General features: G+C 44.6%; 1 protein-coding gene and 1 pseudogene across 1 annotated transcript; both read left to right on the top strand.

The window, feature by feature from the left end:
* Positions 1 to 5,883: 5,883 nt before the first annotated feature.
* LOC119262375 lies at positions 5,884 to 8,969 on the top strand (annotated as a pseudogene).
* Positions 8,970 to 17,167: 8,198 nt separating this feature from the next.
* Positions 17,168 to 19,895, top strand: LOC119262209 (E3 SUMO-protein ligase ZBED1-like). The gene is made up of 2 exons (XM_037533180.1): positions 17,168 to 17,985; positions 19,226 to 19,895. The coding sequence occupies exons 1-2, from the start codon at positions 17,168 to 17,170 to the stop codon at positions 19,893 to 19,895; spliced, it is 1,488 nt and encodes a 495-aa protein (XP_037389077.1).
* The last annotated feature ends 1,090 nt before the right edge of the window (positions 19,896 to 20,985 follow it).

Genomic DNA, 20,985 nt, shown 5'->3' with positions numbered 1-20,985 from the left:
AGATCGACTCAGGTGCAGATACCTCAATCATGTCTGAAGCCACATATGAAACACTACGGAGCAAACCTAAACTCAGTGAAGTGAAAAACACCCTTCAGAGTCCAGGTGGCACTGTGGCCACAAGGGGCCAGTTCTTAGCTAAATTAAAAGCTAATATCAGTGGGCAACTACGAAATTGCTGCTTCAGAGTAGTTGTAGTTAAAACCAATGGGGAAAATCTCCTGAGCAGAACAGTGGCAACCAGACTGGGCCTAATTAAGCGCATCGATGAGATCAACACATTCAGTGGCACAGGCACATTGAAAGGAGAACCAGTGAAAATCACACTCAAAGAAGGTGCAGAGCCATACAGCATCGCTATGCCACGGCGAGTACCAATTCCACTACTCCCCAGGGTCGAAGAGGAGTTAAAGATAATGGAGTCAATGGGTATAATAGAAAAAGTGACTGACCTGACCGAATGGTGCGCGCCCATGGTACCTGTTATTAAAAAGAATGGAAAAATAAGAATTTGTGTGGATCTGAAAAAACTTAATGAAAATGTAAAATGTGAAAAGTTTATCTTACCTACGTTGAATGACATCATGCCCAAGCTAGCAAAGAGTACTGTGTTCTCCAGCCTAGACGCCGAGAGCGGATTCTGGCAAATTCCTCTAGAAGAGAACAGTGCACGTCTGACCACCTTCATCACGCCCCTAGGCAGATACTGTTTTAAGCGGCTACCGTTTGGGATAACATCGGCGCCCGAGATCTTTCAGCGAAAGATGTCTGAGCTACTGCATGGGCACGAGGGGACAGTCGTATACATGGACGACATTTTGGTTTTTGGAGAAACACAGGAAATACACGACCAGAGGCTAAAGCAAGTCATGGAGACCATCACCGCCGCAGGTCTACGACTCAACAAAGACAAATGCAGGCTTAGCCAACCAGAGCTGAACTTCCTGGGACAGGTCGTGACCAAGGACGGCATAGCCCCTAATCAAGAGAGGGTCAAAGCCATAACAACAATGGAACCACCTCAGAGCGTGAGTCAGCTGAGACGGCTACTTGGTATGGTGAACTACATAGGCCGTTACCTACCAAACCTCTCCACGGTGTTACAGCCGCTCAACGAGCTACTCAAGACTGAGCATGATTGGTGCTGGGGTCCACAGCAAGACAGAGCATTCGCAGAAGTGAAACAGCTAATTTCATCAGCACCAGTCTTGGAGTTCTTTGATCCGGCGAAGCCAACCGTTGTCAGTGCAGATGCAAGCAGTTACGGGCTCGGAGGAGTCCTCCTGCAGAGCCATGATGGAGTCCTGAAACCTGTTGCGTTCTGTTCGTGTACGTTGACGGATACTGAGAAGAGATATGCTCAGATCGAAAAAGAGTGCCTTGCAGGAGTGTGGGCCTCTGAGCGTTTCTACCAGTATCTTTGTGGCTTAGAGAGATACAAGCTGCTTACAGACCACAAGCCACTGGTAACTCTAATCAACTCAAAAGACCTCGACACCACACCAATTCATTGTCAGCGCCTGCTTATCAGGTTAATGAAGTTTAACCCAGTCGCAGAATATGTTCCAGGCAAACACTTAGTCGTCGCAGACGCCCTATCTAGGCAACCCATGGCGGACACCAATCCAGGTGACCTAGAAGCGGAGGTGAAAGCGTACGTGGACTCAGTGGAGGACGACCTGAGAGTGAGGAAGCCGATCGTCGAGCAGATAAAAGACCAGACAAGAACAGATGCTGAGCTCCAGGCTGTCCTCAAGTACGTCCAAAAGGGGTTGCCGGAATACATGAAGAGCGTAGCTGTCAGAGCAAGCGCCTACTTCAAAGAGCGTGGCTTACTCAGTGAGACCAATGGATTGCTGCGACGCGGCAAGCAGATCGTGATTCCTAGCAGTATGAGAGACTACATGTTGCAGAAGATTCACGAGGGCCACCAAGGCCTTACCAAGTGCCGAGAACGGTACAATGGCGCTGTGTGGTGGCCGGGCATCGCCAGTGACGTGAAGAAGCTTGTGACGTCATGTAAACATTGCAACATCTACAGACCGAGCCAAAGCAGAGAACCGTTGATCTCTGACTACTTAATCGTGATCGACTACTTCTCCAGATGGCTCGAGATCCTACACTTACCAAAAACAAACTCAGAAACCATCATACAGAAGTTGAAAAGCATCTTCACACGCTACGGGATTCCAGAGGAGCTCATGACAGATAACGGCCCTCAGTTCTCAGCCGAACAGTTCAGAAATTTTACAGCTGAGTACGACTTCCAGCACATTACTTCAAGCCCTCATTTCCCACAATCCAACGGCACGGCCGAACGAGCTGTGAAGACGGCGAAGTGGATTCTCAAGCAAGACAACCCTCATCTAGCTCTTCTGAGCTACCGCTCAACACCAACAGAGCCAACTAGGCAAAGTCTGGCCAAGTTGCTAATGGGTCGAGAAATCCGTACAACACTCCCTGTACTCAAAGAGAGCCTGCGGCCAATGTGGCCAAATCTAGAGACCGTCAAGAAAAATGACGCGAAAGCAAAACAGTCCTATGAGAAGTACTACAACCGCAGGTACTCTGCCAAGCCTCTACCATCACTCTCCATTGGCGATAAAGTCAGATTGAAGATCGACGGAGAAAAGGCTTGGACAACACCAGCAACTGTGCAGCGCCAGGAGACTGCGCCGCGTTCCTTTACACTGGAGACGGAGCGAGGCGACATACCGCGACAGAACCGGCACCACATCCGGCTGGCCAACCAGGAGCTGTCATCACCGCGAAAGATGGATGTTCCTCAGCCATTGGATCAAGATGGACAGCGTGAGCCAGCTGAGCAGGGCTTAACCACCGCCAGTGCTCCTGCTGATACCCCTGGTTCCCCTGAACACCCAACTCCAGTTGTCACCAGGTTTGGTCGGACTGTTAAACCAAACCCCAGGTATGCAAGTTAGTTGAGATGATGGACAAAAAGGGCAGAATAAATCCGTCCTCATCTCAAGGGACTGTGGTAGTCTACCCACACCCTTAGTTACTGTTGTAAAAAAAAAAACAAAAAGAAACTTTGTAAGAATGTGTTTTGTTGGGTATATGGAAGATTTTGTTTACAAGTGATAACTGAGATAAGTGGCTGTACATGTATAGTTATAAGTTATGCCAACAGTTAATGTTTGTATAGTGTACGCCTACTATACTTGAAAAGGGGGGGGAGATGTCATGTAGAGTAAATGTTCAAGTGCATAATATTGCATACTGCGCATGTGTGACGCAGCCCTGAGTTCCATGTGCACGCAGCGCGAGATATGTAAATCAGTCTAGTCAGTCTGTACAAGTCATGTCAGCGTGTCGTGTGTGCGCAGCACGCAGCACATTGACAGCTGACCTTTTGTGTCATTGTGTCCATTTTACCCCTTAAAACCCCAGACTTACTAAAGACTATCCATTATTATGGTTGAACTAGTGTGGTGAATTTGATCTTATTAATTCTATAGTCATAACATTAATTTCTATCATATTGGTTATTATACTGTGTAAGATCCTGGTTGGAGTTTATTCTGTGGGCCCCAGACTGAAATGGGAGCAGGATCTCAAGGTACCAGTGGATTTGAGATCCAGGGTCCATTGGCCAGGAAAGAGGCCCCCTGAATGTAAACAAGCCATATATGGTATTAGGTGATGAAGGCTACTCTGGGGAAAAGGTATTTTGCTTGAAGAAGACCCATACATTGCAGAGGCTATCTTAATAGAAACCAGATGTGGACTATATGTCCACACCAACATATAAAAACCCTGAGTTGGGAATGTATGTCAGAGAGGAATTTGGCTCTTCTCTCCAAGCTGATTTGCAAAGGCTTGTCTGTGACTTCGACCTCTCAATGCTAATAAACATCTTTATATACAAGAGACGAGTGTCACCGAAGAGTTTGTTCCTACACCTTTACAGCATCGCTACTAAAGAAACCACATTAGTCTTACGCTGTGGAAGCGTGTAACGAAACTTTGAGCGGACTGCAGTACAAACTAGATGAGCTGTTCTTAGCTGACCTTTACACATAGCACAACTGACCACCTTTTTCTTCTGGGTTTAGCTCCTGCATGTTTGAGGATTTTGTTCTTGAGGCTGCAGTCACACTGGTGTTAACTCACCAGTGAGCAGTAATGTCAAAACGTTCCTGGTGAACACGAGAAAGACACGTAATGACGCCACCAACCGATCGACTACTAAATTATTTGCCAATTAATTTGGTCATCGATTTTAGGCGACAAAGTCGAATAATCATTGCACCGCTATTGATAAGACAACTGAGGAAGTCGGCGTTGAGTTTGCGTCTTTCAGGAACACCACAGCCTCCAGGGGCGAGTCATTCCACCCAGGAGAGCAGCATGTGGCCGTCAGTCCTGCAGGCAGAGCTGAGTGTAGGCAGAGGTGATGACAGAAATGATCCGAGCTCTGGCCGCAACCACGGCCAAACAGAGAGTGACAAAGGGGCTATTGCTGTTGCTGGACATGCAGCTGACCAGAACATCTGCCTATGGGCTTGTCCACTGCCCATACCGAACTGTCGCACAAGACTATCACCAGGGCTGGATGTGCGGCTGGCCAGGACATTTGGCTGAGGCTTGTTTGTTGGGGATGAAGCCAGTGGGAAAGAATGCTGGTCAATCCAAACAGAGCAGCACAGGCCGTGAACACTCAGTGGCCGTGGTGGAACAAACGTCCATATCAGACTTCTTTCCAGTGACAGTGAAAGAGTAACATGCACTGCTGGGGTGGACAAGGGGTCATCAGTCATATTGGTCTGGCCAGAAGTGGTACCTGCTTTTAATGGTATTGATGTTAATGGTAGAAATATTCCATACAGGTATCAGTGAATTCGTCCGGATTGAAGCCTGTGAATGTGACTGTGTGTAGACGTTCACACCTGTTAGTGGAAGCTGACGGTCAGAGAGCTGATGGGCAGCAGGGCTGTCATTCGTAATCACATTATCATTGTTTGAGTAATAAACCTGTTATTTTGTCTCTTAAAGTCATTTAAGAGATTCCAAACTATTGAAGCAGAAAAACTCGGACGCCTCATATAATCACCCGACCATGAAAAGCATGTAGTTTAATGTAACCCTGGTTCCTGATGCAGTTCACAGAGAGACTGTAACTGTCACTAGCAGAGTGTACTGAGATCTCTCTCAGCGCTCAGAACTGGTTTCTCATGTTTATATCATGTCTTGCTTTAGTTTTGATGGTACACATTATTTTCTCGGATGTAGCCGAGACGACTCAGAAATATTCCAGGTTGTGATTAAAAATCTAAAAAGATTAACTCTATTATTCAAGTAGTTTTCCAAGAAACTGCTTATTTACTCTGACTTTCCTTACTTATTTACTTTATAATGTCCTTTATTATTATTTTCACTTGTACTGAACTAAATCATGAAGTAAATTATCACTTCAGTGACTGTGTTTTTACTTAAGTAGGGATTTCCAGCACTATTTCCTCTCCGAAACGAAAACGAAAGTAAAGGGAGCTTCATAAACAGAATCCAGTTCTTCCAGCAGGACACAGGTTCCAGTCTGAAGGTTCTCCCGCCAGGAAAGAAGAAGAAGAAGCAGAAAAGCAGACCAAAGGAGAGAAAGTGAAAGTGGTAATGAGTCTAAGTTTCTTACTGTCTGTTACTGAAAACACATCCAGCTGTTCAGATCATTTCTGTCCAAAAGGCCTGAGCTGCGTGTGAACACGTTCATCTCTGGACTGGCTGCTCAGTTCAAGAAGTCAGTTCAGGTCAAATCCAGCAGAGCTCCAGAGAAACCTGCCAGGTGCTTTGCGATGTCTGCTGTGAAAAGAGAAGTGCAGCTCTGAAGTCCTGCCTGACCTGTATGGCCTCTTACTGCAAGACTCATCTGGAACCTCATCAGAGAGTCACTGTATTAAAGAAACACAAGCTGATGGACCCTGTGGAGAACCTGGAGAACTACATCTGCCAGAAACATGAGAGACCCCTGGAGCTCTTCTGTAGAGACGACCAGACGTGTGTGTGTCAGTTCTGCATAGAGGTCCTATAGAGGAGGAGAGTGGAGAGAAGAAGGTGAGGAACATTTAGAGAAATGTTCCCTCTGTTCTGTTGTGTTAGGGTTTAAATGAAAGAGTGGTTTTGTTATATTTTGTCCTTTTTTATAGACTCAGCTGGGAAAGACACAGGCAGATGTTCAGTTCAGCAGATGATCCAACTGAAGAAGATTGAGGACATCAAACAGTCTGTAGAGCTCAATAAAGTGAGTCTCAGCTGAATTTATATCAGGTCTTAAATATGAGCTTACACAGGATCACAGATGAGCTCCTTTACTATGTTGATCTGTAGGCCTCTGTTCATAAACATAAACCAGCCCAAACTAATTTACTATAAAATGAAATGGTGTTTGTAGAAATTGAGAAAAAAGCCGCGTCAGTCTCGACTGCATATGTGGACATATTTCTATATTGTGCTCTATTTACACAAAGTTAGGTTAGTTCATCATTTATGTTGAACAGACTCTCCCAAAGTTTTACGCTGCTGCGCTGACGTTGAACCGCATGCTGCACTGGGTCGGTATGACCAACAGGTCAAAATAAGCTCTAAACAAAGTGACCGCTGGGCCCTGATTGGTGCTCTGGCTTTGCGCTTCTTTCGTTTTGACATGTTACGTTTTTATACACAGAAACCAAAAGGAACGACAGATTTCTCAAAATGTAGGAGGAAAAAGTCGGATATTAGACTCTGAAATGTAGTGGAGTGAAAGGAAAAAGTCGCCCAGTAATGGAGAAACTTCAGTACAGATACACCAAAAATACTAAAGTACAGAAACTAATTACATTTGTTTCATTACTGTCCACCACTGGTGATAATCACAGAGTATTGTAGTGTTCACTGCTGTTAAAACAGACACACCAGTCATGGTGCTTTACTTTCTAGCTGTTGGTGGCCTCAGCAACGCCAGACATCAGTGAAGCTTTCGTCTGCCTAACATTCCGTTCTCTGCACCAGCTCACATCTGCTTCTTTCCCCCTCGGCCCACACATACACCCTCCGGGGGGTTTCCTAGCTCTGCCCAACATCAATAAGAGTCCTTAATCAAATTGAACTCAGTGAATAAATGCCAGGAAACACAAAACCAAAACCTATCATGACAGAAACGTCTCTCAAACACGCTACAGTATCAGTGTTTGTCCTTTTGAATGCTTGAATACTTAGAAGTCAACTAATGGTTCTGTTTTCTTTCATTTCTTTTATTGCCATGTTTTAATTTCAGTAATGACTTTTTTATTAAATTCCCAGTTTTACTCTCATTTATCTCTTTCTGTAAGTGTTTATGTTCTTTATTGTTCTCTATTACTGTTTTAGGCCGATTCATATAATGTAAAGTAAATTGAATACATTTAATGTACAAAAGCTGCTTTATTAACAATGTCATTATTGTCTCCTGTTAGAAAAGCTCAGAGAAGGAGAAAGCAGACAGTGTGGAGGTCTTCAGAGCTCTGCTGCGCTGCATTGAGAGAAGCCAGGCAGAGCTGCTTGAGGTGATGGAGGAGAAGCAGAAAGCAGCAGAGAGGCAGGCTGAAGAGTTCATTAAAGAGCTGGAGCAGGAATTCAGTGAGCTAAAGAGGAGAGACACTGAGCTGGAGCAGCTCTCCCACACTGAGGACCACCTCCACCTCCTACAGGTCAGAGTCCCTCTATTTCTCCATAGTAATGCAGTCCATCACAGGACAGCGCTGCCCATCCTGAGGGGTTTCTCCTCTCTCCTGCTGGACTGTAGGTTTACCCGTCCCTCTGCAGCCCTCCACCCACCAAGAACTGGACTGAGGTCAGGATTAACTCTCATCTGAGGGTGGAGACTCTGAGGAGAGCTCTGACTCGGCTTCAGGAAGAGCTCAGTAAGGAGATGAAGAAGATTCCTGAGATCAGTAAGTCTTTACTGGTTATTAAAACATTTTGATGTTCAGCAGAAAAAAAATATTGGTAGGAAGAAAAATTCAGGACTTCATCAAGATACAAATACCAGAAATGAATGTTTGTGTAAATCAGGCATTTAAATATTTAATTATTAGATTTTTAATCTTTTAAAATTCCCATCCATGACATCACTGCACTGTCACTTAGTGTTAATATGAAATGCTGGCTTGTAGTCGATACTAATGAGGCATTTAATTTAGCTCAATATAGATTCTAATAACAAATGATGTCATCCTTTATTCTTCTAACACAGAAATGCAGAGAATTCAACAATATGCAGGTGTGTGGATTCTCACTGATACATAATATTATTGAGTAAAATATATGAGTCTGCATTAGTGTGAGTATGGTTAGTGTTAAAATGGGTTAAACTGTGTGTTTCTCTCTCAGTGGACGTGACTCTGGATCCTGATTCAGCTCATCCTGATCTCATCCTGTCTGATGACGGGAAACAAGTGAGATATGGAGACAAATGACAGAATCTCCCCGATAAACCAGAGAGGTTTGATTATTGTGTCTGTGTGCTGGGAAAGGAGGGGTTCTGCTCAGGGAGATTTTACTATGAGGTTCAGGTCAGCGGGAAGACTAACTGTGATTTAGGAGTGACCACAGAGTCCAGTAGCAGGAAGGGACAGATTATACCAAGTCCTAAGAAAGGATACTGGACTCTATTTCTGAGAAATGAGACTGAATATAAAGCTCTGGACTCTTCTTCTGTCCGCCTCTCCCTGAAACAGGTTCCCCAGAAGGTGGGGGTGTTTGTGGACTATGAGGAGGGTCTGGTCTCCTTCTATGGTGTTGAGTCCAGATCTCATATCTACTCTTTCACTGGTCAGTCTTTCACTGAGAAACTCTATCCATACTTTAGTCCCTGTCTCAGTGAAGGAGGTAAAAACTCAGCACCGCTGATCATCACACCTGTTAAACTTCAGAAATAAGGTGAACTTCTTTAATAAAACATTCTTGTCAGAAACAAATCTGTCACTTGAAATGTTTCAGAGCATAAATAGAGTCTTAAACTCTTTATAACATTATGTAATTAATGAATTAATTAACAAGCTAATAAATTAATAGACGATTTTTGATTCACTCATTTTGGAGAACTCTAAGTCAGTTGAACAGTGTTATAACACTGTTTATCACAGATCTCCTTTTAATGAACTGAAATGATCATAAAGCTCAAAATATCAGCTTCAGTTTGATGACCTTGATGTGGGAATCTCAGTCTTTTATATGAAGATGAAGCTCTGCGTCTTTTTGATTTGTGTAAATGCTTAAAGTTATTATAAATTTACTCCAAATCCCATTAAAATAACATTTTAAACATCTAAACTCTCAAATCTAAGTGTTTAATTAATAAGCTTGAGCTGACTTTTAAGTTCAGTTGGAAACAATAACCAAATCGAGGAAATGTGTGTGTTAGCATGAGCTCTGTGTTCATGTTGTCTGTTTTTATTTCAGTCTGTTTAAAGCATGAAACGCTCAAGTTTCAATGAAGCTGTATTAAATGTCAAATTAAGCTCTACAAAAGAAATAAACAGATCTACTGAACTTCTCAAAGCTCCATAAAGTGTTTTGATGTCAGTGCAGTTTTCCTGAGGATTTATACACAGTAGAACTTTCTCTGCAGGCTCCTCCGTACCGTGCCCTCCTCAAATATCGGCCTCCTTAATAAACCAGAGCAAAACAGACTGTAAAGACGTCTTCATTTCTGATACTTTTGGTTTTTCTTTTTAAATATTAACAGACTTATAACTTTTATTTAAATAAAAAACAAAATCAATCTTATCAGGAAATACAGATTTTTCTCTAATGTATGTGTCACAGTCTCATCAGATGAACATTGCTGTGAATCTCCTGTTCTGCCACGTCTGAACAGCACTCTGCTGGATTCAGATCTGGGGACTGTAAAGATCATTGAAGTTCACTGAACTTATTCTTATGTTCAGTGGATGCAGTGGTGTATTATCACACTAGACCTATCATAGCATTTGGCAGACGCTCCTATCCAGAATGACTCACAATTTGCTCATTTTTACACAGGTAGGTGAAGGCAGTGTTGGGAGTCTTGCCCAAAGACTCTTGGTATAGTATAGAGTGTATAGTATAGTATAGTATAATATAGGGTGTTTACCCAGGCGGGGATTGACCCCCAGCCTACAGCATGAAGGTTCTACCCACTACGCTATACACAACCTATATACACGCTATATACAATTGTGTCTATAAACCATTACCCCACCTCCACCAGCTTGAACTGTTCCCACAAGCCAGTCTGGATCTGTGGATTCATGCAGTTTGTCATATGTCATTCGTTGACAAATCGTCAAAGAATCCTTGAAGTAGCATCTTTTTTAAGAGTAAATATGAGACTCAGTAGATGTTAATGTTTGTTGGTGGAATAACTGTAATAACTCTGTTTGGTGGAGCTGTAAGGTAGAAATGTCTGTATTCAAATAAACAGTAATACAGTGTTCATTGGAAACCTCCCATAAAAAACAGCACAGCAAGGGGAACATGGAGCCCATAATAATAATAATAATAATAATAATAATAATAATAATAATAATAAATCATTTTCAATTCATAGTGTCATGCCTTCATTAATGACCTAAGAGAGAAAGAAACAGAACACACACCTAATTTCTTCATGTTCTTTATATGGAACATGCTCTAAAATTCAATCACTTATTGTTATTAAGCTCTTCAAAGTAAAGACACTGTTGGAGGTTAGCAAATCCCCTTTGCTCCATAAGGTATACCAGGCAGCTACAAACCCTCGCCTGGATGCAGCTACAAACCCTCGCCTGGATGCAGCTACAAACCCTCGCCTGGATGCAGCTACAAACCCTCGCCTGGATGCAGCTACAAACCCTCGCCTGGATGCAGCTACAAACCCTCGCCTGGATGCAGCTACAAACCCTCGCCTGGATGCAGCTATAAACCCTCGCCTGGATGCAGCTATAAACCCTCGCCTGGATGCAGCTATAAACCCTCGCCTGGATGCAGCTACAAACCCTCGCCTGGGTGCAGCTACAAACCCTCGCCTGGATGCAGCTACAAACCCTCGCCTGGATGCAGCTACAAACCCTCGCCTGGGTGCAGCTACAAACCCTCGCCTGGATGCAGCTACAAACCCTCGCCTGGGTGCAGCTACAAACCCTCGCCTGGATGCAGCTACAAACCCTCGCCTGGATGCAGCTACAAACCCTCGCCTGGATGCAGCTACAAACCCTTTCCTGGATGCAGCTACAAACCCTTTCCTGGATGCAGCTACAAACCCTTTCCTGGATGCAGCTACAAACCCTTTCCTGGATGCAGCTACAAACCCTCGCCTGGATGCAGCTACAAACCCTCGCCTGGATGCAGCTATAAACCCTCGCCTGGATGCAGCTATAAACCCTCGCCTGGATGCAGCTACAAACCCTCGCCTGGGTGCAGCTACAAACCCTCGCCTGGGTGCAGCTACAAACCCTCGCCTGGATGCAGCTACAAACCCTCGCCTGGGTGCAGCTACAAACCCTCACCTGGATGCAGCTACAAACCCTTTCCTGGATGCAGCTACAAACCCTTTCCTGGATGCAGCTACAAACCCTCGCCTGGATGCAGCTACTAACCCTTTCCTGTATGCAGCTACTAACCCTTTCCTGTATGCAGCTACAAACCCTCGCCTGGATGCAGCTATAAACCCTCGCCTGGGTGCAGCTACAAACTCTCGCCTGGGTGCAGCTACAAACCCTCGCCTGGGTGCAGCTACAAACCCTCGCCTGGATGCAGCTACAAACCCTCGCCTGGATGCAGCTACAAACCCTCGCCTGGATGCAGCTACAAACCCTCACCTGGATGCAGCTACAAACCCTTTCCTGGATGCAGCTACAAACCCTTTCCTGGATGCAGCTACAAACCCTCGCCTGGATGCAGCTACTAACCCTTTCCTGTATGCAGCTACTAACCCTTTCCTGTATGCAGCTACAAACCCTCGCCTGGGTGCAGCTACAAACTCTCGCCTGGGTGCAGCTACAAACCCTCGCCTGGGTGCAGCTACAAACCCTCGCCTGGATGCAGCTACAAACCCTCGCCTGGATGCAGCTACAAACCCTCGCCTGGATGCAGCTACAAACCCTCACCTGGATGCAGCTACAAACCCTTTCCTGGATGCAGCTACAAACCCTTTCCTGGATGCAGCTACAAACCCTCGCCTGGATGCAGCTACTAACCCTCGCCTGGATGCAGCTACAAACCCTTTCCTGTATGCAGCTACAAACCCTCGCCTGGATGCAGCTATAAACCCTCGCCTGGGTGCAGCTACAAACCCTCGCCTGGGTGCAGCTACAAACTCTCGCCTGGATGCAGCTACAAACCCTCGCCTGGATGCAGCTACAAACCCTCGCCTGGGTGCAGCTACAAACCCTCGCCTGGATGCAGCTACAAACCCTCGCCTGGATGCAGCTACAAACCCTCGCCTGGATGCAGCTACAAACCCTCACCTGGATGCAGCTACAAACCCTTTCCTGGATGCAGCTACAAACCCTTTCCTGGATGCAGCTACTAACCCTCGCCTGGATGCAGCTACTAACCCTCGCCTGGATGCAGCTACAAACCCTTTCCTGTATGCAGCTACAAACCCTCGCCTGGATGCAGCTATAAACCCTCGCCTGGGTGCAGCTACAAACCCTCGCCTGGGTGCAGCTACAAACCCTCGCCTGGATGCAGCTACAAACCCTCGCCTGGATGCAGCTACAAACCCTCGCCTGGATGCAGCTACAAACCCTTTCCTGGATGCAGCTACAAACCCTTTCCTGGATGCAGCTACAAACCCTCGCCTGGATGCAGCTACAAACCCTTTCCTGGATGCAGCTACAAACCCTTTCCTGGATGCAGCTACAAACCCTTTCCTGGGTGCAGCTACAAACCCTCGCCTGGATGCAGCTACAAACCCTCGCCTGGATGCAGCTACAAACCCTCGCCTGGGTGCAGCTACAAACCCTCGCCTGGATGCAGCTACAAACCCTCGCCTGGATGCAGCTACAAACCCTCGCCTGGGTGCAGCTACAAACTCTCGCCTGGGTGCAGCTACAAACCCTCGCCTGGGTGCAGCTACAAACCCTCGCCTGGATGCAGCTACAAACCCTCGCCTGGATGCAGCTACAAACCCTCGCCTGGATGCAGCTACAAACCCTCACCTGGATGCAGCTACAAACCCTTTCCTGGATGCAGCTACAAACCCTTTCCTGGATGCAGCTACAAACCCTCGCCTGGATGCAGCTACTAACCCTTTCCTGTGTGCAGCTACAAACCCTCGCCTGGATGCAGCTATAAACCCTCGCCTGGGTGCAGCTACAAACTCTCGCCTGGGTGCAGCTACAAACCCTCGCCTGGATGCAGCTACAAACCCTTTCCTGTATGCAGCTACAAACCCTCGCCTGGATGCAGCTATAAACCCTCGCCTGGGTGCAGCTACAAACCCTCGCCTGGGTGCAGCTACAAACCCTCGCCTGGATGCAGCTACAAACCCTCGCCTGGATGCAGCTACTAACCCTCGCCTGGATGCAGCTACAAACCCTTTCCTGTATGCAGCTACAAACCCTCGCCTGGATGCAGCTATAAACCCTCGCCTGGGTGCAGCTACAAACCCTCGCCTGGGTGCAGCTACAAACCCTCGCCTGGATGCAGCTACAAACCCTCGCCTGGATGCAGCTACAAACCCTCGCCTGGATGCAGCTACAAACCCTTTCCTGGATGCAGCTACAAACCCTTTCCTGGATGCAGCTACAGGCCTCACCAAACTTTTAACTAAACTTGCAAATTAAAATGCACCAATGCAGAACTGCCACCATTCAAAGGGGTTCATTTCAAAAAGCCTGGAGACACCAAAAACGAGGTTGTATTGAGAATCTATAACAAAGTTATCCTTCTTAGATTTTATTGACAATTCAGATGTGGAGCTACATCAACCCCAAATGGTGATAATGAGGCACAACACAGCAGCACCATAAGGACATGTCCTTTTGAAGAACCCAGGGAAACTTGATGCATTGTCAGCTTAATTGTCAAAATTTATATAATCTGTAAGCAATACTACTTAGTTTATTAATTTTATTGTTGTGTATAACCTAAAACCTATCTTTTTCTTCTTTTAATTCATAGTGTATAACTTTGATAACATATCAAGACAACCTTTTCAGAGTTTAGACCATTGACAAGTACATTATATTTCCAGAAGTATTCCCTCGTCTGCCATCACACACATATGAACTTGAGTGGAATCCCATTCTTAACCCATACGGTTCATATATATGTAACACCCTGCCTAACTCTCTGTGAAATAAAGGCAGCGCCCTGGGTCCCATTTACTAGGGGTGATGAACACGATATGTTACAATTTGTTTGATGTAAACGAAATGAAATGGACTTAGTAGGCTCTAATGAAATTCAACTCAAAACGCCACCGGATGTCTCCCTTTTCTCTCCCACCCCAATAAAGTTTTAGTGCTTCATATAATATTCCTTAGTCTGAAGACCTATATGAACACAACATATAAAATGGAGTAGTAAAGTACTAAAAGGAGATTTTGTATTTAGTGGTGCTATAGCTGTATCTAAAACAAAAGCTAGATCAAATGAGAACACAGAGAACCAAAACAATAAGTTTTATGTCGTAGCCAACTTGTACTGTGACAATTGTATGAATTAGAAGAGCTGAATTTGAAAAACGTTTCAGGCCTGGATCGCAGCTCGTAGCGCGTTGAGGCTCAAAACATTTATAACCACTTCACTTACTTAATGTAAGCAACACAAAACTTTCTGGGGTGCAAGTGTAACCTAGTACACAAGGTCTAAACCACCTTGTATGTACAATAAGGGATTAACGAGGAACTTGTTTTATGTGGGTCCGATAGCAATGTACTACCACAGAGTCTGAATAAAGAAATATCAGGCCCAAGCACACCGTGGTAGGAACTTTTGTTTTTACTGTAAATGTACCAATGCAAAGAACTGAACGTCAATGTGGGTGGGGTTCACCTTAATGCAGTCCTTTTGTGCTGAAATACAAAAAAAAATTGTCTTTAGGCCTTTCTGTTCAAAAAAAAAATTCACCTGCAGGTAAAAAAAATCTTGAAGAAAAAAAATGTGTAAGAATGTGAAACGCGCGCGCTCTTACTAGGATCCTTATAAAAAACACAGCAGCAACAAATCCTCTCGGGTCCGTTTGCATGGCATCAGCAGTCGGTCAGCATCATAGGGCACAGCAGAGCAGTCCCACAGAGCAAGATCTCTCCCATCTAGCATAAAATCAGGGTATTAGTGAGGTTATGAGGATGAAACCTGTGTTTTGGCTGACGAGCTCTCTCCTCTCCCTCCAATCTGCTGGCTTCACCCCGGACTCACTGAGCATGCGCAGCAGCGTAAAACTTTACGGCCGAACTGCTTTACACTACTTAACCAACGCACAGCTAAATCACTCATTAGTACAGTAAATCGTACAGTACAGACTCTTAACTGTTAACAGCATAAAGCGATATGAACAAATACAAAAGAAAAACACCGCTAGCTTACCCTGTAGTGTGCTTATTTACCAAATTCTCCAAAAAAATACACACATCTCAGATATATGCATGAGCAATAACCAAGAAATATTCATTATTTTACGACTAACACTGCATTATTAACATTAACACGTAACTTCTGCACAAATTACCAACATGTCTGTTAGCAGCTTAGCCTACAGCCAGCGAAGCAGCAGCCCGCACTGCCGCTAGAAACCTTGATAAAACAGCATAACAGCACCGTTTAAAAGTTACAGAACCTCCAAAATACTGTACCAAATATGCTTTAACCTGCTTTCCTAGCATAAAATCAGGGTATTAGTGAGGTTATGTGGATGAAACCTGTGTTTTGGCTGACGAGCTCTCTCCTCTCCCTCCAATCTGCTGGGTTCACCCCGGACTCACTGAGCATGCGCAGCAGCGTAAACTACCCCCATAATCTTTTCCTTTATTTATTTATTTATAATTATTATTCATCTATTTCTTTTCTTTTTAATTAATGTAGTTTACTATCATTTTCTGAGGAGGTTATTTTTTTTTTAGAGTGGATTACAACTTATTTGATGATTAATATTTTGAGTGGGTTACACAAGCACAGTATTCAGGACCTCTAGCGAAAGTTGTGGATCTCTGGTGCGAGCAGGTGGGCGTAGGAACAGGCCGACAGCAGATCCGGCTGAGAGCGAGGGTCGTGCAAATGGTGAACCGTCCAGGCAGCCGCTTACAGCCCTCTCTTTTAGTGATGTGTCGTTCGCAAATGATCCGGCTCTAAGAGTCGGCTCTTTGAAGTGAACGATTGGAACCGGCTCCCATTTAAGATCCTATTTGGGAGCCGTTTTTTTCCTTCAGTATCTCGCTGTCTCTCCGCCTCCCTGTCGCTGCGCTTGTGCTCTGCAAGTGCCACAGAGCCGAGAGTTTTTTTTCCAACGTCGTTTTTTTGTCCTTCGGTGCCTCCTGTCTCTCCCCTCCTCCTCTCCTTGCGCGTCTTGCTCTGCTTCTGCCAGCGCTACAGAGCGGAGAGTTTTTCCTCAATCGGTGCCTTAATGTCTCCACTGCCCGCATGTCAAGCGTGTGCTCCACACATCTGATCAATCACACGCAGCTTTCAATTAATAAGGTAACGGGGAAACACTGAAAAAAAAGTTTATCTCCACTTTTTTGTGGAAACGGCAGGCAAGTGGCCACGCTGTATTGCGTTCGTGGGCAGGTGTTAATACAGACACTCACATACAGCGGTCAAGAAGCACGGCAGAAAGAAGGTGAGTCTGTGTGAGAACACAATAGGCCTAGGTGTGAAAATGAGTGACAGAAAACGTAGCAAGATTGTGCAAAGTCAGCATTTCATATAGAGCAGGCTCGACAAACAACTTGCACAGGCACATGAGGACATCACACTCATCAGTATTGCTGGAGGAGTCGAGACCAGAAAGAGAACCTTCTGACAGTGCAAGTGCATCAACTGCAACTACTTCTTCAGGTGCAATAATATCAACTCTAACTGCTTCTTCAGCTGCCACAACGTCTGCCCCCATTCCTACATCCCAGCCTGGATCCCACCCTCCTGCATCTACAACCCACAGCTCAATCAAGCAATTCCTGCAGAAACTCCAGCAAGACAGAATGCAATTGACGAGGAGCTTGCCAAGATGGTGGCACGTGATTTCCAGCCCTTTTCAATTGTAGAGGATGTCGGATTTAGGAGTTACAGCCATGCCCTCAATCCCATGTATGTCATCCCCAGCCGAAAAACCCTGTCACAAAAAATAATCCCAGGCCTATATGATGCAGCAAGGGCATCTTTGCAAGAAAGAGTGAAGAGAGCCTCAGCTGTATGCTTGACCACTGACTGCTGGACATCCCGCGCCACCACATCTTTTATGTTTGTCACCTGCCACTTCATTGAAAACTACAGTATGGTGTCATCTCTGCTAGACTGCTTTGAGTTTAGTGACAGACACACCTCTGAAAACTTGGCTGAAGAGCTCCTCCGAGTGGCAAGAGAGTGGGGGGTGGAACACAAAGTTGTATGCTGCGTCACAGACAATGCAGCCAACATTACGAGAGCCATCCAGCTGTTGAAAGGGACACACCATCCATGCCTAGCACACACCATTAATCTATTTGTGAGAAATGCTCTGAGGGCTATGAAGCCCACTGTGGACAAAGTGAAGGCAATAGTGGAATTTTTCCACCGAAGCACAGCAGCCACCCAAAAGCTTAAATCCACCCAGCGACAGATGTCTATGGTAGAGCTTAAGCTCAAACAGGAGTGTGTCACCCGCTGGAATTCTACATTCCATATGATCCAGCGAATGCTCAAATCAAAGGATGCGGTTATCGCAACATTGTCAGTCATCAATGCACCTGTGGTTCCTCTCAGCCAAGAGGAGTGGGAGGCTCTGCAAGAGGCCTGCAGTGTCCTGGAGCCCTTCGACCAGGTCACAGTGGAGATCAGCGCAGAGAGGTACTGTAGCATCCCTGCTGAATAACGAAAGCGAATAAGAATCCCTGTCAAGTTGTTAATTAGGTCAGGGCCAGTAAGGAGATGATCATTTAGACAAATTCCTTCATACTTAGCTGAACAATCGAAAACTACTCTCAGCTTGTCTGGCTTCTTGGCATTATAAACTCCATGATGGGGAATATACAATTTTTCTCCCAGCTTTCCTCCATCTACAACTTCTTCAGCATCCTTCTTTTCAATAATTTCATTCATGAACTCGATATAATGTTCCTTGTACTTCTCATCTCTCAGGAGCTTCCTTTTGAGATGTACAAGTCTACTAAGGGCAAGCGGCTTATTGTCAGGCAATTTCGGTCTTTCTTTGAAAGGCAAGGGCAGTTCATAGTGACCATAGTTATTCTTAACAATGTTATTCTTCAACTTGTGAAGAAAGAAAAGATCTTCTTGTGAAACAGTTCTCTCATCACCTTGAATATCCTTAAAATCAGATTCAAGTACGTGAATAACATCTATTGGTACAATGCATGGAGACTCTTTAACCACCACTTTATGACATACACTAGCATGACTCAAGGAGTCAGAACGTGGACATGAATGTCCTACGATACTCCACCCCAAGTCTGTCCGTACAGCATACGGTTCCTCATTTCCACCCAATCTCACTTCCCTAGGTGCCAAAGCTCTTGAGCAGTTATAGCCTATCAAAAGGCCCACTTCACATTCCAGCAAAGAAGGAATCTTTGCTGCAATTGTGCGCAGATGGCTCCACTGTTTAGCTGTCTCACAGGTGGGGATGTGTTCACGGTTTACAGGAATACAGTTTTTACTATACGAACAGGGAAGATCAATGTAAACTGCTGAACTGTACCCTCTTACTCTAAGGCCCATAACTCGCTCGCTGTTCACTGTCATGCTTCTTCCAATCATAGTAGTCAACTTCAGTTTAACAGGCTGTATATCTAATCCAAAGGTTGTATATCTAATCCAAAGTGTTCAAACATCATCTCATTGAACTTTACTATGATACCTATTAAACTTTATTATGATGTTATTATCATTGTAATATTTTTTTATTTGTTATTTATTTGACAAACAGGTTTAGAAATGGTTGAAAATAATACTAATAAATAAAAAAAATATTATGTAAAGCAATTTAGAAATGAAACAAAATACTATTGCTAAATAGGCTATATAAATAAATATTATATAAAATATAATATTTTGATGCTTCTTTTTTCAGGTATGTTACCGCCTCCAAAATGCTGATACTGTGTAGGGGTCTTCAGAGAGTGACAGCAGAGCATCAGAGCAGAGTAACCACAGAGAGCGTGAAGGAGTTGGTGAATTCTCTCTGTTCTAGCATGGACAAAAAATTCCACCGGATGGAGTACAACACAATTCTGTCCGAAACCACCATCCTTGACCCCCGTTTCAAAAAGGTGGCCTTTAATGACAAACGAGCAGTCGACGAAGCTCTCCAAAGAATAACTACAGCAGCATTAAGGTATGGGCAGTCATCTCACCTGCAAGGGGGTCATGGAGGAGAGGAGGCAGCAGCAGCACGTGAGCTGGAGGAGCCTCAAGCATCGGCTGTTTGGAGGTTTTTTGAGGAGCGGGCAAGCGGAGACACTGCAACCAGGAATCCTACAGCTGATGCTATTCTGGAGGTGAGGTCCTACCTTGAGGAGCCTCTTTTCCAGCGCAGTGCTGACCCACTGAGCTGGTGGGAGACAAGGACACTGATCTATCCACATCTCTCTCATGTGATGGAACGTAGACTGTGCATAGTGGCAACATCCGTCCCCTCAGAGAGGATCTTCTCTAAAACTGGACAGATCATAACTGAGAGAAGGAACAGGATCAGCCCCGCCAAGCTTAGACACCTGGTGTTTCTCAATGCCAATCTGTAAGTCTTTGAGTGATTTAATACAGTGAGTTCTTTATCTCTAGTGGTTCAAAACTTGTGTTGTTCACATGATATTTGTATTGTGGCACCTTTTTTGCTATGAAGCTGCTTTAATACTTTTTCGTATTGTGGTGGGTGATTGTATGTATAACTGTTTCATTTATTTCAAGTTATTTTTGTGGAAGTGGTGCTATTTTGTGATAATTTAATAATTGGTTATAATAAAAGTTTTATTTATAAAGCATTGTTATGCAGCATTTCTACTCATCACAAGTGCTTAACAATGTCAATAATGAAACAAAATGTTATAAAACTAGGTTTAAGCTATTAATTAGTTAATAATGTAAAAATATATATATGGGGAGCCGTTTGGGAGCCGAAAGAGCCGGCTCTCCACAGTAAGAAGAGCCATTAGAGCCGCATCTCAAAATAGAGCCGAAAATCCCATCAGTATTTGAAACCCGAACTAGCTGCGTTACCGCGTGGTTGAACTGGCTTAGCTCACTCTCTCTCTTTCCGTTCTCCATGCAGCTCCTAGTCCCGCCCACAAGTCAGACTTTTTTATTGACAGATGACAGAACCAATCACCTAGCACAACCACAAACACACACACACACACACACACACACACACATACAGTTGTGATCAAATTTATTCAGCCCCCAATGCTGTGAAGGGTTTTATGGAATTCAGTGCACATTTGTAATTGCGTTCATAATTAAATCTTACAAGGACTTGTTAAAGAACTAAATGCAACTAAAATAGCATCACTTGTTTTTGTCAAAAAGTATTAAATGGCCTTTTTGTGATTTCTTCATTGACACAATTATTCAACCCCTTTACGACTACCACTCTTAAGAACAGAGGTTCATTCCAGTGTTTTCAATCAGGTATTAAAACCACCTGTGGACGTCAACGAGCAGCAATCAAGCATAATAAGCACCAATTAGGCAGATTTAAAAGGAGTGTGATACGCAGCTCCTTCTAGACATCTACTGGTGTGTTTACAAGCATGGTGAAGGCAAGAGAATGGTCCCAGAAGACACGAGAAGAGGTTATTTCTCTTCACAAGAATGGCAGTGGATATAAGTAGA

Source organism: Pygocentrus nattereri, chromosome 2 (assembly GCF_015220715.1).
Source record: "Pygocentrus nattereri isolate fPygNat1 chromosome 2, fPygNat1.pri, whole genome shotgun sequence".
NCBI classification, from domain to species: Eukaryota; Metazoa; Chordata; class Actinopteri; order Characiformes; family Serrasalmidae; genus Pygocentrus; species Pygocentrus nattereri.
This window is presented reverse-complemented; position numbering and strand designations above follow the sequence as displayed.